Source organism: Sciurus vulgaris (genome assembly GCF_902686455.1).
Source record: "Sciurus vulgaris genome assembly, chromosome: 3".
Lineage (NCBI taxonomy): Eukaryota > Metazoa > Chordata > Mammalia > Rodentia > Sciuridae > Sciurus > Sciurus vulgaris.
Window position 1 is genome coordinate 4,505,821 of NC_136463.1, and position 20,691 is coordinate 4,526,511.

General features: G+C 52.3%; 1 protein-coding gene across 3 annotated transcripts in view; it reads right to left on the minus strand.

The window, feature by feature from the left end:
- Positions 1-20,691, minus strand: part of SEC14L1 (SEC14 like lipid binding 1) — a 45,949-nt gene that overhangs the window by 4,072 nt on the left and 21,186 nt on the right. For 2 of the 3 annotated variants that reach the window (XM_079134181.1, XM_079134179.1), the window contains 11 exons: positions 14,491-14,640; positions 14,243-14,374; positions 13,020-13,148; positions 12,257-12,491; positions 10,831-10,940; positions 8,827-9,016; positions 6,448-6,536; positions 5,626-5,696; positions 4,420-4,591; positions 4,001-4,135; positions 1,490-1,624 (listed from right to left, as the gene is read on the minus strand). In XM_079134181.1, the coding sequence (XP_078990307.1) occupies positions 1,490-1,624; positions 4,001-4,135; positions 4,420-4,591; positions 5,626-5,696; positions 6,448-6,536; positions 8,827-9,016; positions 10,831-10,940; positions 12,257-12,491; positions 13,020-13,148; positions 14,243-14,374; positions 14,491-14,601 (1,509 nt within the window). In that variant the 5' untranslated portion in view covers positions 14,602-14,640. The remainder of the gene's footprint in view (positions 1-1,489; positions 1,625-4,000; positions 4,136-4,419; positions 4,592-5,625; positions 5,697-6,447; positions 6,537-8,826; positions 9,017-10,830; positions 10,941-12,256; positions 12,492-13,019; positions 13,149-14,242; positions 14,375-14,490; positions 14,641-20,691) is intronic. The other variant, XM_079134180.1, reaches the window with a different exon arrangement.

Consider the following 20,691-nt stretch of genomic DNA (forward strand, 5'->3'; position numbering starts at 1 on the left):
GGCCCCTGCTGCACGCAGTGTGCCTGAGAGCCACTGTGCTTTCGTGCTCTGCAGGTACAGTCCAGATGCCCAGGACAGCACCCGGACAGCTCCCTGAGGTCTTTCCAGCCTCAGGCAGAAAGCCTGGAGACTGGACGCAGGGGCTCTGGGGGCTGCGCTGGGCTTGTGAGCAGCAAGGCCTGGGGAAGAGAGGCTGGATGGACAGCAGGGGGAGTGTGGGGGCTGCGCCCAGCACCAGGTAGGCAGGGGGCCCACAGAAAGGAGCGGAGCAGTGCTGGGTGGGAAGAGAGGGGCTGTGATGGGGATGGCGGCCTTGGGTGTGAGTGCCCATCCAGCACCTGGACTTGCACCGGCGCCAGCAGCTCCCCAGCAGGGCCATCAAAGCTACGGTTTCAAGGCCCTGTGGGGAGGGGCATGGGACGCAGAGCTCCTGCTGCGGAACCCGCTGCTCCCTGGAGGCTGGCCCCTGGGCACTGGCTCCCCCCCGGCCACACTTCCCACACTAGCAGGCCCCTCTGGATGGCCTGAAGGAGTACCCTCCTCCCTGCTGTGCCCAGGGCGGTCCTGCCTTGGACTGACCTGCACGTCCCTCACTCCCAAAGCAGAGCACGAGTGTCCACTGCTGGGACCTGCCTAGGCAGCCTTGGTAGCAGGAGCCCGCTGAGCCCAAGCTTTCTAACGGACAAGCACAATGCTGCCAAGGAACGTCAAACGGGCCCCCCGCCCCGCACCCCAGGACAGAATGAGGGGCACATCAGGCTTCTTCTGCTTGTTCAAACCACGGTTATGGCCTCCCTCACCACCTGCCCACTAGGGTCTGGTCAACCGCCAGCAACGATGGCCAGCAGGTGGCTGAGCCAGGGAGTCACCATGGCAAAGCAGAAAGGGGTCAGCCCCTGGCCACCACCCAGGCCAGGACCGCACTGCATTCTGGCCCAAAGCCACCTCAGGTGAAGTGCTACCTCCGGTCAGGGCCCAAGACCAGGACCCCGCCCCAGTGGGGAGCAAAGGGCGGTCAGCGTGGCTCCTCAACTCACGTCACCAGCACTGTTCCGGGACAGACATGGGGTGGGGGGCGGCGCTGTGCAGGGACACTGGCCTCTGTGCCCGTGTACGGCAAGAAGGGAAAACAGAGATGTGCTCGCTCCATACTCCACTGACTCAGAGACTTAAATAACCAAAAGTAACTCAAGGAAAGGCAGCAAGTGAAGCCCGTTCACAGGGACCATTCAATAAGCCAAATGCGAGAGTGAAAACAGTCTTCAGACAAGGACAGACTTGTCCTCCGAGTCTGCTTTGAGGGTCTCCAGCAAACAGGTCAAAGACCAGGTCCCTTTCAAGGCTCTCTGTTCAAACAGGAGTCTCCACCTCAGAGACCCGCTCCTCCACGTCCACGTTCACCAAGACAGAGCGGCAGCTCTCAGCGAAACCTGAAGCCCAAAGGGCAGCAAGGCCGAGGCCGGGCCGGGGGCAGCCCCGGGAGGAGTACCTCATGGGGGGCTCCTTTGAACACACTTGCGGACTGATAGATGGTCTCGGTCCAGAGCTTCAGGTCTTCGTTTTCCAGCTCCTCCGCAGTCCTGTACAGAGATTTGGGGACCAGTCCACCCTCCGGCACTTCACACTGGAAATGCAAACACAGCAATGAGAACCAGGCCCACAGCCCAAGCCTCCCTACCGGCTGCGCCTCGCCAGGGCCTGGGCTCCTGAAGCGGCTTAGAAAACGAGCGTGCTGGAGGCTGTAAAGTACTCTGTGCAGTTTGCCAATCCCTTTGAAAAACCACTTAAGCACATGAGTTTTACTTTGCATAAATGTGAGCAACATGAAGATGGTTTACCCCAGAACTCACACTAATAATATGCAGGAGGGACTGGACTCAGTTACTACAGCTGATTTACATAGGAATTAAAAGAATTTGTATTGCACTGCAAAGGAAACACATTAAGAAGTTTTACTCCTAACAGCTATAGGCATTATTTTTAATATAAAGTCATAACCGGGGCTGGTTTTATAGCTGAATGATAAAGCACCTGCCTAGCACACACGAGGACTCAGTTCAATCCTTAGCACCACACACAAAAAAAATGATCGGATTTATAATCGATTATAGCCAATGAATAAAGCTTCCTGCATAAGCGAGGTCGAATGACTGGTCTACACCATCAGTCAACTGTTAATAAAGGACAACTTTTTTGAATTTGCAAGAAACAGGCCAAGTTAGCATTTATACATACCCTGACTCTCCTGTCTGACGATGACAACTGACAAGTCCTTGATCCAACAGCTTCATGAGCAAGTTCATAAAGTCCAAGTCCTCCCCACAACATCAGCCCCGGGAGGCCACTACAGACAGCAGACACTAGTACCCCCTGCAGTGGGAGCGGAAGAACTGGTCCCAGGGGACAGCACATCAGAGAACACTGGGTGACCAGTGACCCTCCAGCACCAAGAGCAGCTTCTCTCCAACAACTGGCCTGAGCGGCTGCACAGGAGACATGCAGGGCCCCTGTAAGGCAGAGCTCAGACAGCTCGGCTAACATGGACTCCACCATGAGCACATCCAGGCAACAAGGGGCGACAAGGGAGGCTGTGATCTGCCGAGCCCAGTATCCTCCTCCAGCTTTGTTTTGTTTTAGCACCAGGTATTGAACCCAGGGGTTTCACCACTGAACCCTTTCTGCTTTTTATTTTGAGACAGGGCCTCACCAAGTTGCTTAGTGCTCAAACTTGAGATCCTCCTGCCTCAGCCTCCTGAGTTCCAGGGATTACAGGTGCGCACCACCACGCCTGGCTATAAGATGCTTAGCTTTTTATAATGAAAGCAGTCTGTAGGTTTCCACAAACCTGACCCCATGGTGTGATCTCAGGGGCACCTGCTAAGATGGGCCCTGAAACTTACTTGCTCTTGCACTGTGGTGTGATGGTACCTGAAACTTCCTTAACGTGGAACTGATGAGCTGAGAGCTAAACTCTTGGCTTCCTGAATTTCTCTGACCATTCAGAGTCCCGACAGCTCAATCCATTAGGCTAGAGGAGTCACACGCAGAGTGTGCACATGTCAAAAGGGTGGCACGGTGTGCAGTGCCCGGGAAGCCCTCCTCGGATGCGAGCCTCAAGCCCTCGCTTGCTCGGCAGCTGCTGTGCACCCCAGAGCCAGTCCCACGGAGCTGGGGACTCCGGCTCCTCAGACCTCTGCTGGGCCTCCAGGCTCAGAGCACAGGGGCTGCACCCAGAGCCCTTGGCTGATTATCCTGGACCTCGTGTTCTTAAAACCCCAAACCTACACAAAAGAGAACCAGCTGCTTTCAGTTTTCCTCTTTAAAGTACTATCCTGGTTTAGGTATTGTCGAGGAAGCACTCTTGAGAGTCTACTCAGTGCTACTTTGATTGGTTTTGTTTTCTGCGTGATGCTGAGGACAGAACCCAGGCCCTTCTGCACGCCAGGCAAGAGCTCGTTCCCTGAGCCACGCTGTCAGCCCTCAGTCAATGTTTTACTTTTCTGGTGCTGGGATTGAACCAGGGGTGCTTCGCTGAGCCATATCTCCAGCCCCTTTTAAAAAATTTTATTTTGCTTCATTTTTTATTTTGAGACAGGGTCTCACTACGTTGCCGGGGCTGGCTTTGGACTTGTGACCCTCCTGCCTCGGCCTCCTGAGTTGCTCAGTCACTGTGCCCAGATGAGTCAATGTTTTAATAGTATTTTTAAAAAACATACAGCTCTTCTAAAACAGTTACAAGATCTGATTCACTCCTGGCTGTGTTAATAAAGCAAGCTGTACTTGCAAGAGATTCTAAAAAGATTCTCATTAGCATTTCACATGAAGAAATGTGCATTACCAGCAATTAGCTAAATGGTTCTTCTCAGTTCACCCTCAGGGCAAAGATGACAGGCAAAACCCAAGAAATCCAAACTCAAGTCCTGAGATCATCTGTGCAAACCAATGCCACCTCTTCTATGTCCCAAGGAGCAGAATTTGCAGCTCCTTTCCTGATGCGTACCATGCACTCCCCGCTCAGGAAGTCGGGAATGATCTCTTTGTCGATGTAATCCAGCAGGCCGCCAGGACCCTGGTAGTCATTTCCTGCATAGATGAGGAACTTCCTTCTGGTATTGTCATCAATGAATGGACTAACCTGTGAGTAGCAGAGAAGACCAGGTTGTCTGATTTCCTTTGTTATCTGATTTTTCAAAGATTAAAAGTTTGATACAATCTTCTGTAATATCTATTTGCACAGCATTAGGACACTCAGGAAAATTTTGCTTTTCTTCCCTCCTTAAAAAATATGAGTTTATACCTTTGCATGCTTACTTTGCTTTTTCCTAACTAGCTGAGACCTAAAGGCACAGATAGAGCAGCAAGTGCATATATACCTGCCTTCAAAAAGGCATATCACTGCAGAACATCACCCAAACCCACCAGTGTCCAGAGGACTGGGAAGACCCTGGGTGCCCGGAGGATGAGAAGGCGGCCCAGCGTCTCTGGGTAGTTGGCCTCCACCACTTCGATGATTCGCAGCAGGGCTTTGACGCCTGGCCTCCACAGGTGGCGCATGTTCAGTCCTTCCAGGTCCACCAGGCAGGTCCAGGAACTGTAGATGGTGTGGAGATGGTAAGACAGTGTTATGAATGAATCTATGCCTACGCATTCTATTATTCAACAGACAGCACACTCAGCAAGCTGCGTCCTACATTCAATTTTTTTCTTTCAATATTATAAAACAGTCATTTATAGTCGTTTCCAAACATACATAAGGTTTTTTGTTTTGTTGCCTTTTTTAGGCAGTAATGGTCACTGAATTCAGGGGTGCTTTACTGCTAAGCCCCAGTCCTTTTTTAGAATTTAAAAAAATTTAGAAATAGGGCCTCACTGAGTTGCCCAGGCTGGCCTCAAACTTGCAATCCTCCTGCCTCAGCCTCCCAAATCACTGGGTTTACAGGCACACACCACTGTGACTGGCTTATATACCAGTTTTTAAAAATCACAGTGCTAAGAACTCTATTCATGTGTACTTGTATAAAGCACATAGGTTCAACGTTGTAGGACCCACCCTAAATACTGAAGCTATCAACGAATGGCTGACAGCAAATAAAAGCGCCTCTCAGACACACTCAGTGGCCAGCAAGCAAGACGTGTTGAGCCGTTCCCTCAACTGCAGTCAACAGGGCACACATCTGGCATTTTAACACACACCGCGTCTGAACTGCAGTGAGCTATCTGACAGCAAGTATTTACTGAGTAGTGCACCTTCTGAGGAACGGAGAACGCGGCAGTGAACGGGGCCCCTGCAGTCCCTGCCCGGTGGAACTTGCGCTCTGGAGCCACCTACACCCTCCTACGAGGACTGCATCACGTGCATTTTCACCAAAGTTCATAGTATCCAGAAGCCAGCTCGGGAACATAGGGGAATTTGGGCGCCTGGGTCCCAGACCCGGAGGCCAACAGCACAGGCCACCCGGGGCTCCGCTATGGCTGCCCTGACAGCTGGGCCGGGCCTACTGAACGTCCATCCACTCTCCACCTCTGGAACCCCTTGGAAAACAGTGGACTACTGGATTCTGGTTCTAACCCGACTAGAAACACTTCATCCAGGCCGTCAGTAGGAAGGAAGGAGCCCTGCCGCACCTGATGGGCCGGCCGAAGACCTTGGTGTTCTCCTCGCAGCGCCTCAGGCCCTCCTCGTTTATGGAGAGAACCTGGCGGGAAGGCGAGAGTGGGCAGGTCAGATCGCACCGCAAGCTGCGCCAGGTACACGCCCGGCGCACTGCAGTGAGCGAGCGGGCCGAGGGGTCCCAGGAGCCGTCCCGCAGTGCACACCGAGCACAGCGCCACCAAGGACAAGGACCCCACTCTCAGGAAAGAGGAAGTGCCACCCTCCAGGGAGCCACCATGCTGGGATGTGTCTTCAGAACGGGTGACCTGAACAGCAGGAGCGGGCTGTGTGATGGCGGTCTCAGAACAGCCCACGCCTCCCAGGACAGCCCTTCAAGGGGCAGCAACATGTGCTCCCTTGGAAGAAGTTCCTCCATATCTACAAGTGTGCGTGTGCAAGCACGAGTGCACGCGGCTGGGGGCACTGGCGGAACCCCAACAGAACACAGCAGTGGGCATTTGAGGCCCTGAGAAGTCTGTCTGCTTTTTAGTTCTTCCTGGGGAGGGAAGTGCACTGCTGGCCAGTGGCTCAGGGCAGGACAAACCCAGTGGAAAGACCCTGAGAGAAGCCTGGCATGTGGGGCACCTAGGAGGAGAGTGGAGGCAAGGTGACCTCTGCAGGGGACACACTGACGACCGCACTGAGGACCCGTAGCTAGAACATTTCCAGAACTCCTGTGTCCCTTCTGGAATCTGCATGTCAGGTCCTCCCTTTCTAACTGCAAAGGCAACACAGGCCAGGGGAGTTCTAATCCCAGGCAGGCCTGCGGGCAGCAGGTCCCGGCCAGCACTTACATATCGCAGCAGGGCCTCTTCTCCCAGGGCTCGCACCAGGCCTTTAGTGTCCATCTGCCCCAGCCTGAGCACGTAGAGGGGCCGTCCATCTGCAGGAGAGGAAGCACTAGCAGTATGGTCCCTGATGGGGCGCAGGACACCCCCTAGGGCCCAGGGCACCTACCCACCATGCGCAAGGCTGTGGGCTGCATCCCCAGCACCCACAGAGGATCCCTGAGAAAAGAGCATGCTCTGGAATGTTCTGGATGGACCCAGACTCTCTCCTGAGAGGCAGCAACTGATTTCAGTGGGGGATAGGGGTGGGGGTGTCCAACGTTTCCCCCAAAAAAGTCATAAAGAAGAACAGGTCTGGAGGCAGTGCTGCCCCCAGCCCACCCTTCCCGCCCAACTGCTGCTGGGCTGCGTCCCCTCACTCACACACAGTCGAGCAAGAGCCTGAGGCTGACAGTAGGCACCTCCCGATGCCCAGACCTTCCCTATAAATACAGTTCTTTTCAAGTTTCCTTTCTCAGAAAAATAAGGCTTTTAAATGGGTTACTAATATATTAATAAGATTTTTTTAAAAGTTAGCCTTCCTCAATTTCCACTCTTTTCTTTTTTTTTAAATTCTAAGTACACATCAATTTCATTTGGGAACAGGAAAAATGTGAACATTTCAGAGCAATTTTAGTAAAGTAATAAGTGGTACTGAAAATTTTTTCATTATCTTTTTTTGTGACAGTGATAAATATTTTTTTGTGTGTGTGTGGTACTGGGGAGCGAACTCAGGGCCTTGTGCTTGCAAGGCAAGCACTTTACCAACTGAGCTATCTCCCCAGCCCAATATTTTTTAAAAAATATTTTCTTTTCAATTTCCACTCTTTAAATCCAAAATAAATGAGAACATGCTGGATATCCTTTAAGTCTACACCAATCAGCACGCTGGCTCTAGGCCTCCACAACCTAGAGCCTAACGGCAGAGCCTGAGAGGGACCTAACGTCACACGACCCTGTCATCACTGGTCAGCTACACAGGGAAGATGATCCTGGGGCCAGAGTGTCCACCAGCGGCACCCCTTGGACTGCCGTCACGTGGTGTGAGGGAGGAGAATCATCCTGCGTGGAGGCTGGCATCTGCCACGTATCCTTCACCAGCAAACTCTGACTCCAGGGAGGAGCTGGCTCTAGGTCTGTTTACATAGAGCAAAATGTTTTCTGTACTCCCAAATCTTGGAGAAAAGCAAATCTACAAAAAGTTGCTACCGACATCTTACTTTTGGGTGGTACCGGTGGACTGAACCTGGGGCACTCTGTCACTGCGTCTCAGCCACAGGCCTTTCTTTCTTCTTTTTGCGTCAGTCCTGTTAAGCTGACGAGTCTGGCCTTGAACTTGCAATCCTCCTGCCTTAGTCTACCAAGTAGCTGGATCACAGGTGTGCACTACCACACTTGGTTCCTCTCCCAACATTTAATAGGACGCATCTGTCAATGTCTTAAACCAAACTTTTTAACCTTTTAAGGCTCAGGTCACATGTAAAAAAAAAAAAAAATGACTGTTTCCAGTTAAAATCAATAAAGCTACAGTCACTCTGGAGAAAAACAACTTGAGTGAGGTGGCACTCCAGTGACCTGAGAGGCTGAGGCAGGAGGATCGCACGTTTGAGGCCGGCCTCAGCAAGTGAGTGAGGAATCGTCTCAAAATAAAATAAAAAGGGCTGGAGATGTGGCTCAGCGTAAAGCACCTCTAGATTCAATCCCCAGTGCCAATGAAGAAGCCAAGACAGTTGATCAAGAGAACAAGACAGGTGGACATCACAGTTTTGAAAGGACGTGTTCAGAGGCAGAAGGGGAAGCCTGTTCCACAGCAACCCCGGCGCCTCCCTCAATGTCTGTGACTGACTGCCAGCTGCCAACCTCCAGCCCCGGGGGAAGGAGCACCTCGGGCGAGGCAGGCACTTGGCAGGGCCAGCATGTGAAGGGAGGCCACCTCCGCTTCACGAGCTGCTTGTCCCAGGTCCATGCTCCACGTCCTCCTCGGAGAAAAACTGCAGTCCTTTACCACTTTGACGTGGAGACCCGGCTGGACATTTTCCAGGTACTGCATGGGCTTAAGTCATTAAATTCCTTTATGAGCACAGTGCTGCTGAAAACACTGCCACCAACACTTGAGTGTTTAACAGGCCAAAACAGACTCCTGAGAAAGGAAGGGAAGCCACTGTCCCAGGGCACCGCAGGGAAGGGGCCAAGCATCGCGGCCCTCCCTTGGCTGCCCAGGTGGGACAGGAGTGTGCCAGCACCCAAGTCCTGAGGGAGGAGGGCGACACCCCGCAAGGCCCTCCGGTCTGGCACAGCCCTCGGGTGCCCCAGAGAGCAGGCCGCGACGTGCGGGCGCGTGCCCACCTTTGTCGTGGTGGTGCCATCCTCCCGCGTAGAAGTCCTGCAGCACCTGGGGTGGGGTCCAGGTGTCCAGGATGTAGTCCACCTGGTGCTGCTTCCGCCACGTCAGAGACTGACACATGATCTCTCTGGCCTTGTCGATATTAAAGTCCCGAGCACGTAAGAACCGAAGAATATGCTCATCCTTTGGGATCTAGGCGAAGAAAAGATGTTTCTGAGTAATGCTAAGAGTTGCCCAGGCTGTAAGACCTGGCTTTTTTGAAAAGGCCTGGGAGGTGACATAGTGGTACAGCACTCCTGGGTTCAATCCCCAGTACTGGGGGAAGAAAGAAGTTGTTGTTGCTAAGGGAAAACACTGGGTTGCTAAGAGACCAAGACTCAAACTCCCACCTCTTACCAACAGTGAACTGCACTATTACGCTGTTTAAAATCAGTTGGTGCTGGGCAGGGGCTGCAGCTCAGAGGTACAGCACTTGCCCAGCATGTGTGAGGCCCTTGGTTTGATCTCTAGCACTGAAAAAAAATAAAATTAGCTGTTCCCAGAGAAATCTTGGCCTGATGCTTTGGGGGAAAAAAAAAAAAAAAAACCAGTATTACCATGAATAATCTTCTAGTGCTCCATTTCAGTTTGGGCAGTGTGAAGGCATGATTTATTAAACAGAGGCAACACTTCAAATCTATGTGCTGATGTACTACTGTGCTCTGTGCACTTCTGCAAGTAGACTCCACTAAGAGCTGCAAGGAAGCCATGCTGGGATTGGCAGTGTGGGGTGCTGCTGACAGGCAGGGACCTCCTCAAGATCCTGTTGATCAGGCTGGCCACCTGAGTAAAGAAGGCTGAGACCGTGATCCGAGTCTCATCTGGACAGGGTCTCTTCCCTCCGTGATCACCTGCTCACTAATGTGGGTGGCTAGACCATCCAGAGACCAAGAAGTGAGTGGGAAATTTAGCAGGACCTGTCTCTTTTTAAAATGACTGGGAGGTGACATAGCGGTCACAATGAGCCCACATGGTATCCTACTCCTCAGAACATAATCAAAGCACAGGGTGCAGGGATGTGGCATCTCCATTCAGAAAGGACCACAGGCACATGGAAGTGGTTAAAAATGTGGGAACACGCCTGTAATCCCAGTGACTCGGGAGGCTGAGGCAGGAGGATTGCAAATTTGTCAGCCTCAGCAACTTAGCAAGGCCCTAAAACAAAAAATAAAAGGGCTGGGGATGTGGCTCAGTGGAAGAGCAGCCCTGGGTTCAGTCACCTGTACCAAATGAGCAGGAACAGGGTACTGGAACCACATGGTCTTGGTTCAGTCTTGGCCCCATCACTTCCTAGCTTAAGACCGTGAGCGAGCTGCTCAACTTCTTGTGCTTCGGTTTCTGCACACTTGAAAGGAGAGGTGATGGAAGGGCACCCCCTCCAGGCCTGCGGGAGACTAGCTGAGGAACTGAAAGCATGTCTCACCCCTCAGCAGACACCAAGAGCGGCTCTTTTCCTGAGGCTGTTCTCCTAATGACTGGTGTTGAGAAGCTCTTGGGTGTCTGTTCACAGCAACCAGGACTGACAATCAGAGACCAGGACAGCTTCATGCAGGCCCCAGCTTCCCTTCGCTGACCACTAGCCAGGTTTATATTTGCTGCACAAATCTTGTTATTAAAGCCAAATTTCTTACGAGGCTATTTCACATAAAACCTCAGAATTAAAGCTCAAACATTTCTAATCTTGGATAAAGCTCTGACCTCCTTCCAAACCTTTTCAAAATTAAAATGCACAAGTTTCTGGAACACTGTGCTACTCCGCCACTCGATGACCTGCTGTTTCTGAGCTAGACTGACCTCAGTGGCGACGCGCAGAATCGCAGCAGCCGCACACACGGGGAAGGGCCGAGAGGGCCATGGGGACGCGTACACGGGAGGACGTCCCAGCTGCAGCGGTCGGGGCGCTCCCTCTCAGGAACCTCCCACAGGACCGGGGAGGGGCAGGCTCCTCGGTGGGAGCCAATACTCACTTTGCCCTTGTGGGTTTCCTGGAGCCACTGGCGAAGTCGGATGAGGCAGCTCTCCTGGAGTGGGGTCAGGTCCCCCAGGTACCTCTTGATGTAGTCTGCGTCGAGTTTGTCTGCAACGTGAGTCACAGGGCGCTGTTTACAAAGAGGGACTCCGGCTCCCGAGGCTTGCAGCCCTGCCCAGCGATGTCGGCATGGGGCCTGGAGGCCGGGTGAAGGAGACTCAAGAGGACAGACTCAAAGCAGCCGCCCTGAGAAGCTCGTGATGGGCTTGAAGACACCCCTGAGGGCCACGGGTGAACCTTCTCGCTCAGCTACCTTTTCCTGATTGCCATGGAATCACCTTAATCCCATCAGCCTCAACGCTACCCAGGGGAGAAGCTCAGCGAGAGAAGACACTCAACACCGGTCTAATTCAGTGACAGAGGCCTCTCGTGATATAAAACTCGAAATAAAACCAGCGAGTAGAACTAAGTCTATCTTGAGGATACAGCTACCGTGTTCAGGAACACAAGCTCTCCATGATAAGGTAATAAACTGGACGGGTGAGACAGCAAAACAGGTATAACAAAAGAAATTCGTCAGGCGAAAAATGAAACAGATCCCCAAACCATCCCCCACCCCCAGTAAACTGCCGAGGATCAAGAGTCAGCTGCCAGCAGAATGTATGCAAAGCCGGGCGTGGTGGCGCTTGCTTGCAATCCCAGCAGCTCTAGAGGCTGAGGCAGGAGGATCACAAGTTTAAGGTCAGCCTCAGCAACTTAGGAGGCCTCGTCTCTAAATAAAATATAAAAAGGGCTGGGGATGTAGCTCAGTGATGAGTCCCTGGTACAAAAACAAACCAAAAAAAAGTATGGCAAGATACTGATATTTTAACAAACTGTCTTGTGTCTTTCTGTTTTTCCGTGTTTTCTGAACTCTTAACAGTGGATATGACTCTGAATGTGTGCCGAGTGGGGCAGTGGCTACAACAGTCCCTGGAGCCGGCCTACCTGGGCACGATCTCAACCTGTCACTGACTATGTGTCCCAGGCAAGTCAGCTTCTCTATGCCTCCGATAATGCAAACACACACCCACAAGGAGCCTCTATCAATGCGTGAGATCTGCCCAGGGCCTCGGGGGTACCTGGCACACAGAGCAGGAGTTGCTCTAGGTGAAGGCCTGCTGGCCTGCGTCCACCTTGGGCACCTTCAGCTAACCTGAAACAGCTGGCCCCAATAAGAAACTAATCAGAAATAACATCTCCTGCCTATTAAAAACAAACACTAAGAAAAAAACTCATAAATGTATTATGTAAGCCAGCGCAAGGAGACAACATCCACGTGGTATTTACGTCCCAGGGAAACAGGAACAGGCAGGTCAGTAGAGAGGGAAGGCCCCCGTGACTCCCTGGTCTAGCGGGAAGGAGGAAGCTGCACTCAGACCCACCGTCGGGGGTTCCCACCGCAGGCTCGGGGGCCCCACCAGGGTTGCCGAGGGCCTCTCCGCCCAGCCCCTCCTTGAGGACAGCCTCTGGGACGATGGCAGCCGTGGAGGCCGCCTGACTCTTGCTGGACGAGGTCGTCTCCGAGGCGGGCCCGATGGCAGGCGGGGTCCAGCGGGGCACGAAGGTGATGCCCTCCTCTTCGAGCTGGCGAAGGTAGTACTCGATGATCTCTTTCCCCTGGGGAGGAAGCCGGCTTTCAGGTGCGCAGTCAGCACTGTTCACCCCTGCCCATCTGAGACACTCATGCCAGCAATACGCGTGCCGTCTCAGGCCCAGTCTAGCACCGCACCCTGAAAGCAACATGAGCCCTCCAGAGCCCTCCACCACCCGGCACAGCCAGGTTTAAAACCACGAGCCATGACTCCGACCAGCGGCAGCACAAGAGAAGGTCCAGGGAAGACGAGGCCAACAGCCCAAGGGGCTGAGAGAATCCCCTCCATCGCAGACCCAGGAGCCTCAACTTCCACTGTCCCCACAATTCCAAGCAGAGAATGTGGTGGCCAGGAGTGACCCTGCTATGTCCCCTTCACTCACCAGCAGCCAGCACTACCCAGTCCCCTACAGCTGAACAGGGGGCACAGGGCAGGGGATGGAAGCACTTCCTGTACGAGAAATGCTGGAACCCAACTGAGCCACTCCCAGCCTCTGGGAGACCCGCTCAGGAGACCCCACCCTCCCTGTTCCACAAAGTCCCAAGAGACTCACTTTTTTAATGTTGCTGGTATACTGTTTCATTGCAATTTTTTCCACTGTACTTTCGAAACCAAAGAAAGATTTAATATCTAAACTTGCAGACTGCTCGAAACAGGTCCAGTCTTCATTCTCAGGGTGAACCTGCAGGGAAGAGAAGGACCCCACTGTGTCTGGCATGGAGAGCCACCGGTCTGCTCCTCGCTGTCAGCGACCAGAGCAGTTCTCTTACAACAGAGCTACTCCCATGAAAACAGCATGAGGACGCATTACGGAGGGTTCAGAAGTGTCGGCGGCCAAAGCCTCACTCCAAGGCATCCAGAAAGTGGCCGAGTGGAGGGACACATCTCCCTCGTCCAGCCCCTCGTTCTACTTACTCACGGGGCTGTTTTCCCATTAGGAACAAAGGAAAGGCCCTTGCTGTGTTGCTAACAGCCTCGGGAGGACACAGACCACAGCCTTGAACGTAAAAGGTGAGACACTTGCAGCTGCGGGAAGTTCAGAGCCTGGTCAGGAGCACCTGGCGGGGCTGAGGCTGCACTACTCACTGGCCACTGACAAGGGGACAGCCGAGTAACCTGAAGGAGGCGTGGGGAGTCCAGAGGAAGGTGGGGCCCAGCCAGAGGGTGGGGAGGCCCTGTGCAAGGGCAGAGGGTCCGCAGATGTGACCGGAGGGGCGGGGGGAGGACCCGGGGCCGCATAAGCCACGGCAAGGACTCTGCTTTTTCTGAGGGACACGCAGAAGAAGTGCGATTGTGAGCTCAGTGACACAACTCAGCACTCTGAAAAGAGACGGCTTTGGATTCGGCACTGAGGATCTAATGGAGGCGGCTGAGGGCAGCAGCGAGACCACTCAGGAGGCCATGCTAACGATCTGGCAGGAGCAGCTCTTGCAGCAGGGTGGTCAGCAGGGAAGATGCCAGGAGGCCACATGTGCCCAGCTCTAATCTCAAAATCATGCCACCGTGCTCCTTGAGAACTCATTTCTCAAGAGGCAGAGGGGGGCGGTGAAGGAGTCACAGAGGAAGCACGAGCCACGGCATTCCTTGGCTGCTCTGACTGTCACCACGAGGCAGTCCACCCTGCAGGAAGCCACACGGCTCCTGCTGATCCACTCGTCAGATTTGGTCATAGGTAACATCTGGCGAAGAACTGCCCAGGACAGAGGAGTGCTGTTCCAGTGACGGCTGAGCCCCGTTTGGAGGCCTGGCCCTGCTCCCCGGGGCTGGAGTACTCACGGTGTAGCAGCAGTGCTCGTTAATGATGACCCGATTAGAAAACGTTTCATTATGGGCCTCAATGTGCAAAGTACGTTCCCGAGAATTGAGCGAGTTTTTCTGCACAAAATAAACATAATCAACTCCTGCAATCTTTAAAAAAGAAATAAAGAGAAAAAGGGTTTATGGTTAACACCACTTGTGACAGAAGTTGGAAACATAAATTCACTGTCCTCTGGAGCAGTGCCTTCCCACAGTCCTGCAGCTACCTTCTTCAGCAGCCTGGGTGCGTCTATATCCAGCTTGCAGCGCCTTTCAATGACGTGAATGGCCCCGTCTTCACTCTTGAATTCATTCACAGTGTCGCTGTCCACAAACATGGGAATCAGAGGACATGTAGGGAACCTCCTTTCATAGGCCTACGGATAAAAACAAACCAAAACAAAACAAAACAGAAAAACAGAGGGAATGAACAAGGTTCCAACCTGACAGTCTCTGGTTGCTACTGACCCCCTAGCAGAAAGTGATGTCTCTGGATACACGCCCAGGGAGGCCCCACAGTGTGTGGGCCATCTGCAGCTTCCACCAAGAGGAAAAGACAGCACACGCATGCAGTCCAGAGAAGAGGCTGAGTCTGTCCACAGAGAGAAGGCCCAACACAATTCCTACCAAAATTCCAGCAAGTTTTCTTTGGAGCCTCAGGCAAGATTATTTTGCAATTTATAAGGAAAAACAAAGGAACTAGAGTAAATGTTTAATAAACTAAAGCAATTATTGAAAATGAATAAACTGAAAGGACTCCCACCCCTGGTCCCAAGGCTTACAAGGAGCTTTCGTCACACAGTAGGTACATGGTACTGGTAGAGGACAGACACACAGATCAATGGGACAGAGCCCAGAACTAGACTCAAACAAATACACCCAAATGATGTTTCCCTTTTTTTCTTTTTGGTGCTGGGATGGAACCCATAGCCTGCACATGCGAATCATGCACAAAACCTTGACCTAAACCTCACATCTCATATACAAATTAACCCAGAGTAGGGCTGGAGGTGTGGCTCAGTGGAGAGTGATCATCTAGCATGCTGGAATCCTGGGTTATGATCCCAGCACTGCGAAAGCACCACAGACTTTCATGTAAAACACAGAACCGCACACCAGAGACTACAGTCTGTAGAAGGAAGAATATGCACTTCATCAAAATCAGACTTCTGCTCCCTTAAAGTCCCTGTCAAGAGATGAAGAAACAGGTCACAGAATGCACTCAGGAACCAGGCAATCTGGCAGAGGACTCAGAACACACAGGCCGCAGCGAGCAAGGCTGGCTGCACACAATGCAGCCACGGGCAGCACCACTAAGCTGAAAAGGGCCGCAAGAACCTGCAGGCCCTTGTGCAGGGAGGGGCCAAGCGGGCTAAGACCGTAATTTTTAAAAAACTCAACAGCTAAAAAAAAATCCTATTAGAAAATGAGCAAAGACAGGCACAGACATCAAAGAGCAACTAGAGGTGAAGAGATGGTCATCGAGCAATTAGCTATCACAAACTCAAACCACAGGGAGGCCTCAGCACAAATCCACCAGAAGGACAAAACACAGCAATGCCAAGTGCTGGTGCAGATGTGGAGAAACTGTCACCCAGACCCTGGCCACAGGAATGAAAAAGGGTGTCACCAGAAAACAGCTGGGTACTCTCTTAGCACCCAAACATGCAGCTGCCATGCAGCCCAGCACCACCATCCTGGGCATCTGTCCCAGGAGAATGAAGACCACGTGCACACAGCCAAGGCGCGCAGACGCTCCAGGCAGCTGGACTCCTAACGGCCCAACCTGGAACAACCTAGGTGTCCTTCAGGGAGTGAATACTGAACAACCTGCCACCACAGAACACTGCTCAGCAGTGGAAAGGGCTGAGCCACTGTCCAGACAACAACTGACACTCCCCAGAAAGTACGCTGGGCGAGAACAGCTCAGAGTTCCGTGCTGTGGGGTCCCATTCACTAACACCTGGGAAAGAACCACAGAGAGCTGAACAGACCTGTGTCTGTCGGGGTCAGGAGGGACACAGGGGTGGCTGCAGGAGGACGCCAGCACCTGGGCTGCCATGCTGTGCTCCTGTCCTCCCAAGATGTCACCCTGGGGGACACGGTGAAGCAGGGGCAGGATCCATCCATATTACTCTTTGTGACAATGTACTATTAATATATATTGTGAGTCTACAATTGCTTCAAAATAAAACGTAAAAGGCTTGCTACATAATTTGCAAAGACTTTTAGAAAATGCACTTAAGCGGCAGATTCAATCTACTCGCAGCAGTCTACAGAGCTCACTGAGCTAGGGCGCAGCTGGAAGCACACCTAACCCCAAGGCGTCCCAGCCCAGGTTCCTGGCAGGAAGCCAGAGAATGCTGAGAGCAGGTCTAAAGAAAGGCCACCCAGGCTGGCCTCTGCCGTCCCACCCATAAAGGAGGCACGCAGGACACTGGTGCCCAGGTGACAGATGCCATTCCTCTGTGGGACTGGACTAAAAATGGGAGAGGAGGTTCTGTGACTTCCCATCTTAAATTCAGCACAGCCAAAACCAGACTTCAGGAAGACATCCATGAAGTTGGAGAGAAGGGCTCGGTGCTCCAGTCCACCTCCAACAGGTGCACGTGGCTCGCCAGCCAGAGCCAGGCCCTCCCTGCACGCACTCCGGCCGCCTGCAGCTGCCTGCTCACCTGAGTGGCCAGCAAACTGCAGGCCATGGGGTTGCCACAGGGCTCCGGGGGCACAGGACACTGCACCTCCCAGGGCGCCTCTGCTGCAGTTCCAGGCAGGCGCCCTCACTTCTCAGATGAGCCCCACTCTGCCCTGACAGGACCAGGCGACTGGTTTATAAGGTGCATGCTAGGCAGCGGGTGGGAGGTAGGTGACCCCAACAGCTCAGGGGACGATGGAAGGATGGGAGTGTCCTGAGCATGCACAGGTGCTGAGGTGGGGAGGCAGAGGACGCAGCTGAGGCAGGGACAGGCCACTGAGGGAAGCAGCACCTACCTGGGCCTTGGGCCCACCAAGCTGTCAAGTCAGCAATGATGGACAGCACATCCAAGAAAGAACTCAGCAGCACAAGGACCCCGCTGCAGGCCGGGACCACACCCCAAGGACAGGAGGGAGGCTGGGGTCACCGCCGGGATGCTGACCCACAAGGCCCTCCTGGGCCTCTCTGCCTCCTCTTTGGAGACAGGGAGGACGAGAGTCAGCAGCACGGTGGTGCCCGATCACGCCCGCCTGTTAGACGTTCCTGGGAGCTGGAGATGCATTCTCACACTTATGCACTGACCTCTCACCCCAGGGTGTCTCCTCAGCAGCACCAGTGAGAGAACCTGGTAAACCTCTCATCATAAACAGCACCTGCGAGGTGTCCCCAGGGCGGGACCTGATGAGCCTCAGGAGGGATCGGTTGCATTAAGTACTGAACAAAAGAGCAACTCTAGAAAGAAAAGTCCAAATTGCTCACTGCATTTGCTCCATGTTGACACTGAAAACCAGCTAAGTTGACTTTTAAATTGCACATTTAAAACTACAAAACAAAACAAAACAAAAAAAACCCTGGCTTTGCATATCCCAGCACGATAACACCCAGAAATTAAGTGTACGAGGATTGTGACACAACAGTTCTGAGGTACTCCTTCCCTCTCAGCTAACTAGAAGATTTTCTAAAGACCCTCAGTGTATTCAGTCCTTTACAGGGAGTCACAGGAGGCGCCACTCGCAGGACCAAGCTGGAACTGCAGCCACACAAGCCCCTCGATGAGAGCGCCGCCGGCAGGCTCCCAGGCTCCGGGGCAGAAGCCTCCCCGCTCCCCAGGACCGCTGAAGGCCCGCACCTCCACCTCTCTCCAGAGCTGCCTCTGGTTCACAGCCCCTGGCAAGCAGCTTCCCTTCTCTAGGTCCTGTCACTCTGCCACCAAACGCTTGCTGGCCACAGGGCAAAGACCGAATTCCACTTTTCTTTTCGCCCCCAAGAGAAAAAGAACCTCAAAGCCTAAAACATGTCTTTGTTCAATATTTATGAATCAAGGACTAAAAACGTACTGAATAAACTAAGGAGTCCAGTCTTATTTCTGTCTCACTACCCTGGCCTGTGTTTAGAGATGTTACAGCCAAGGAATTCTGCAGTCAGCAAAGAAAACCTAGCTTCCGAGAGGCTTACAGGAAAAAGCTGATGTAAGTTCAGTCTCTGGAACTGCTAGTTTTAACCTACTTCCACAAAGTATGTAAGCAACCCCTGGAAAAAACAGAACCATTCTAGTTTTATTTAAAAACTATGTCCTAACATGGGCATGGTGGCACACACCTATAATTCTAGCAACTCGGGAGGCTGAGGCAGGAGGATCGAAAGTTCAAGGCCAGCCTCAGTGACTTAATGAGGCCCTAGACAACTTAGCAAGACCCTGTGTCAAAAAAGGGGGGGCTGGAGACATGGCTCAGTGGTTAAGTGCCCCTGGGTTCAATCCCCAGTGCCAAAAACAACCACCACCCGTCCTAGCTCTGTCCACTGGGAGGGCCTGGAAGCAACTCAGTAGCACTGAGCTAACCTGACATTCAGATCTCCATTTGTAAACACATTCCCCACGGAGAAGGAACCTGGCCTTTTGGAGACCTGTAGGACTGTGAGCAGCGACAAGGCAAGGTGATGTGAAGTCCTTCCCACCTGAGAGTGAGGAAAGACTGCATGTCCCAAGGACACGGGACCCAGCCTGGAGGGGGTCTACCCTCCGACTCTGGGATAATGTGAGCACCAGAAAGGAAAAAGATGGCAGGTCATTACAAACCATGGAGTGCAACCAAGAAAAATGGTCAAAGGAAGAGATTTTACAGGGGGAAAAAAAAAAAAAGACATCAATAAACACAGAGAAATGTTGTGATTAGGAAATCATCAATGCCTGTAATTCCAGTGATTCAGGCGGCTGAGGCAGGAGGACCACAAGTTCAAGGCCGGCCTCTGCAACTTAGTGAGGCCCTAAGCAACTTGGTGAGACCCTGTCTCAGAATAAAAAATACAATGGGCTGCAGATGTAGTTCAGTGGTAGAGTGTCCCTGAGATTGACCTCTAGTACCACAAAACAAACAAAAAACTTTTACTCTATCAATGTTCAATTCCTTGGGTGGAATACTGATCATTCTTATGTGGGAGAATAGCTATTCTTTTTTAATTTTGTTGTTGTTGTTGGACCTTTATTTTATTTATTTATATGTGGTGCTGAGGACTGAACCCAGTGCCTCACACATGCCAGGTAAGAGCTCTTCTACCACTGAGCTACGACCCCAGCCCCAGAATAGCTATTCTTAAGCAATACACACTTTAGTACTTAGGAGCAAAGTGTCAGGATATACACAACTTACTTTCAAATATTTCTACCAAAAAGTGTAGGGTGTGCACACGCGTGCGAGAGAGAGAGAGAGAGAGAGAGAGAGAGAGAGAGAGAGAGAGAGAGAGGAACATTTAGCTCCAAGGGGGAAAGTTCACATGTGAAATAAAAAGTGGTCCCGGCACGGTGGCACATTCCGTAATCCCAGCCACGTGGGAGGCTGAGGCAGGACTGAAAGTTCCAGGCCAGCCTCAGCAACTTAGCGAGGTCCTAAGTAACTCAGTGAGATCCTGTTTCAAAATAAAAAACAGAACAGGGTCAGGGATGCAGCTTGGAGGTAAAGTGCCCCTGGGTTCAGTCCCTAGCATTCCCCCACAAAAAGAAATATCAGTAAGGGTTTTATGACATCAAGTTAGACTATATATAGACTGGTACAGATCAAGAAGCCCCCATACGGCGCTGTCTTCTACATGTGAGTAATTAAACATAACATTTTACTCGTGAACATGTATGCAAAGGTTGCTCTGCCCAAAGCTCTGCCCAGGTGCGTAGGCAACAGGTGGGGCGCTCCCTGGGATCCTGTCTACTTCCGGCCTCCAGGCCTAGGGTGCACACAGAAGCAGGGCAAGCCCTCTGGGTTTTCACAGGAAGTCCCTCTACTTTATTGGGGCCCAAGAGCCACACCACAGGCCATCGATTCTGACCTCTGCCCTAATCTCTGCCCGGGAGAACCACTTATCAACTGTCACCAGGGTCACGTCATGTGTCAGAAGAGCAGAAGCAATCCCCAAAGGTCAACTTGGTCTTCACAAACTCTCCGCCACGCTACCCAGCCATCCACTAATCACACCCAGCATTTATCAAAACAGAATCAAGAGGCTAAACAAAACACACCCTTCCAGAAGCAATTTGCTCAGAGAGGAAGAAATGTCCCTTGATATCTCCCCTTTAAAGGAACACTTTTGTAAGAGAAGACGACTGTAATCATTTTCTCATTCTCTTTGTTTAACAGAGCAATTGTTCCAATAATAAAAACAAAACTAAGACCTTATCGACTTGGCCCAGAGGAAAGCTGCCTTCTGGGGAACGCTTCCTCCCACTTTCCCACACCCACTCCTT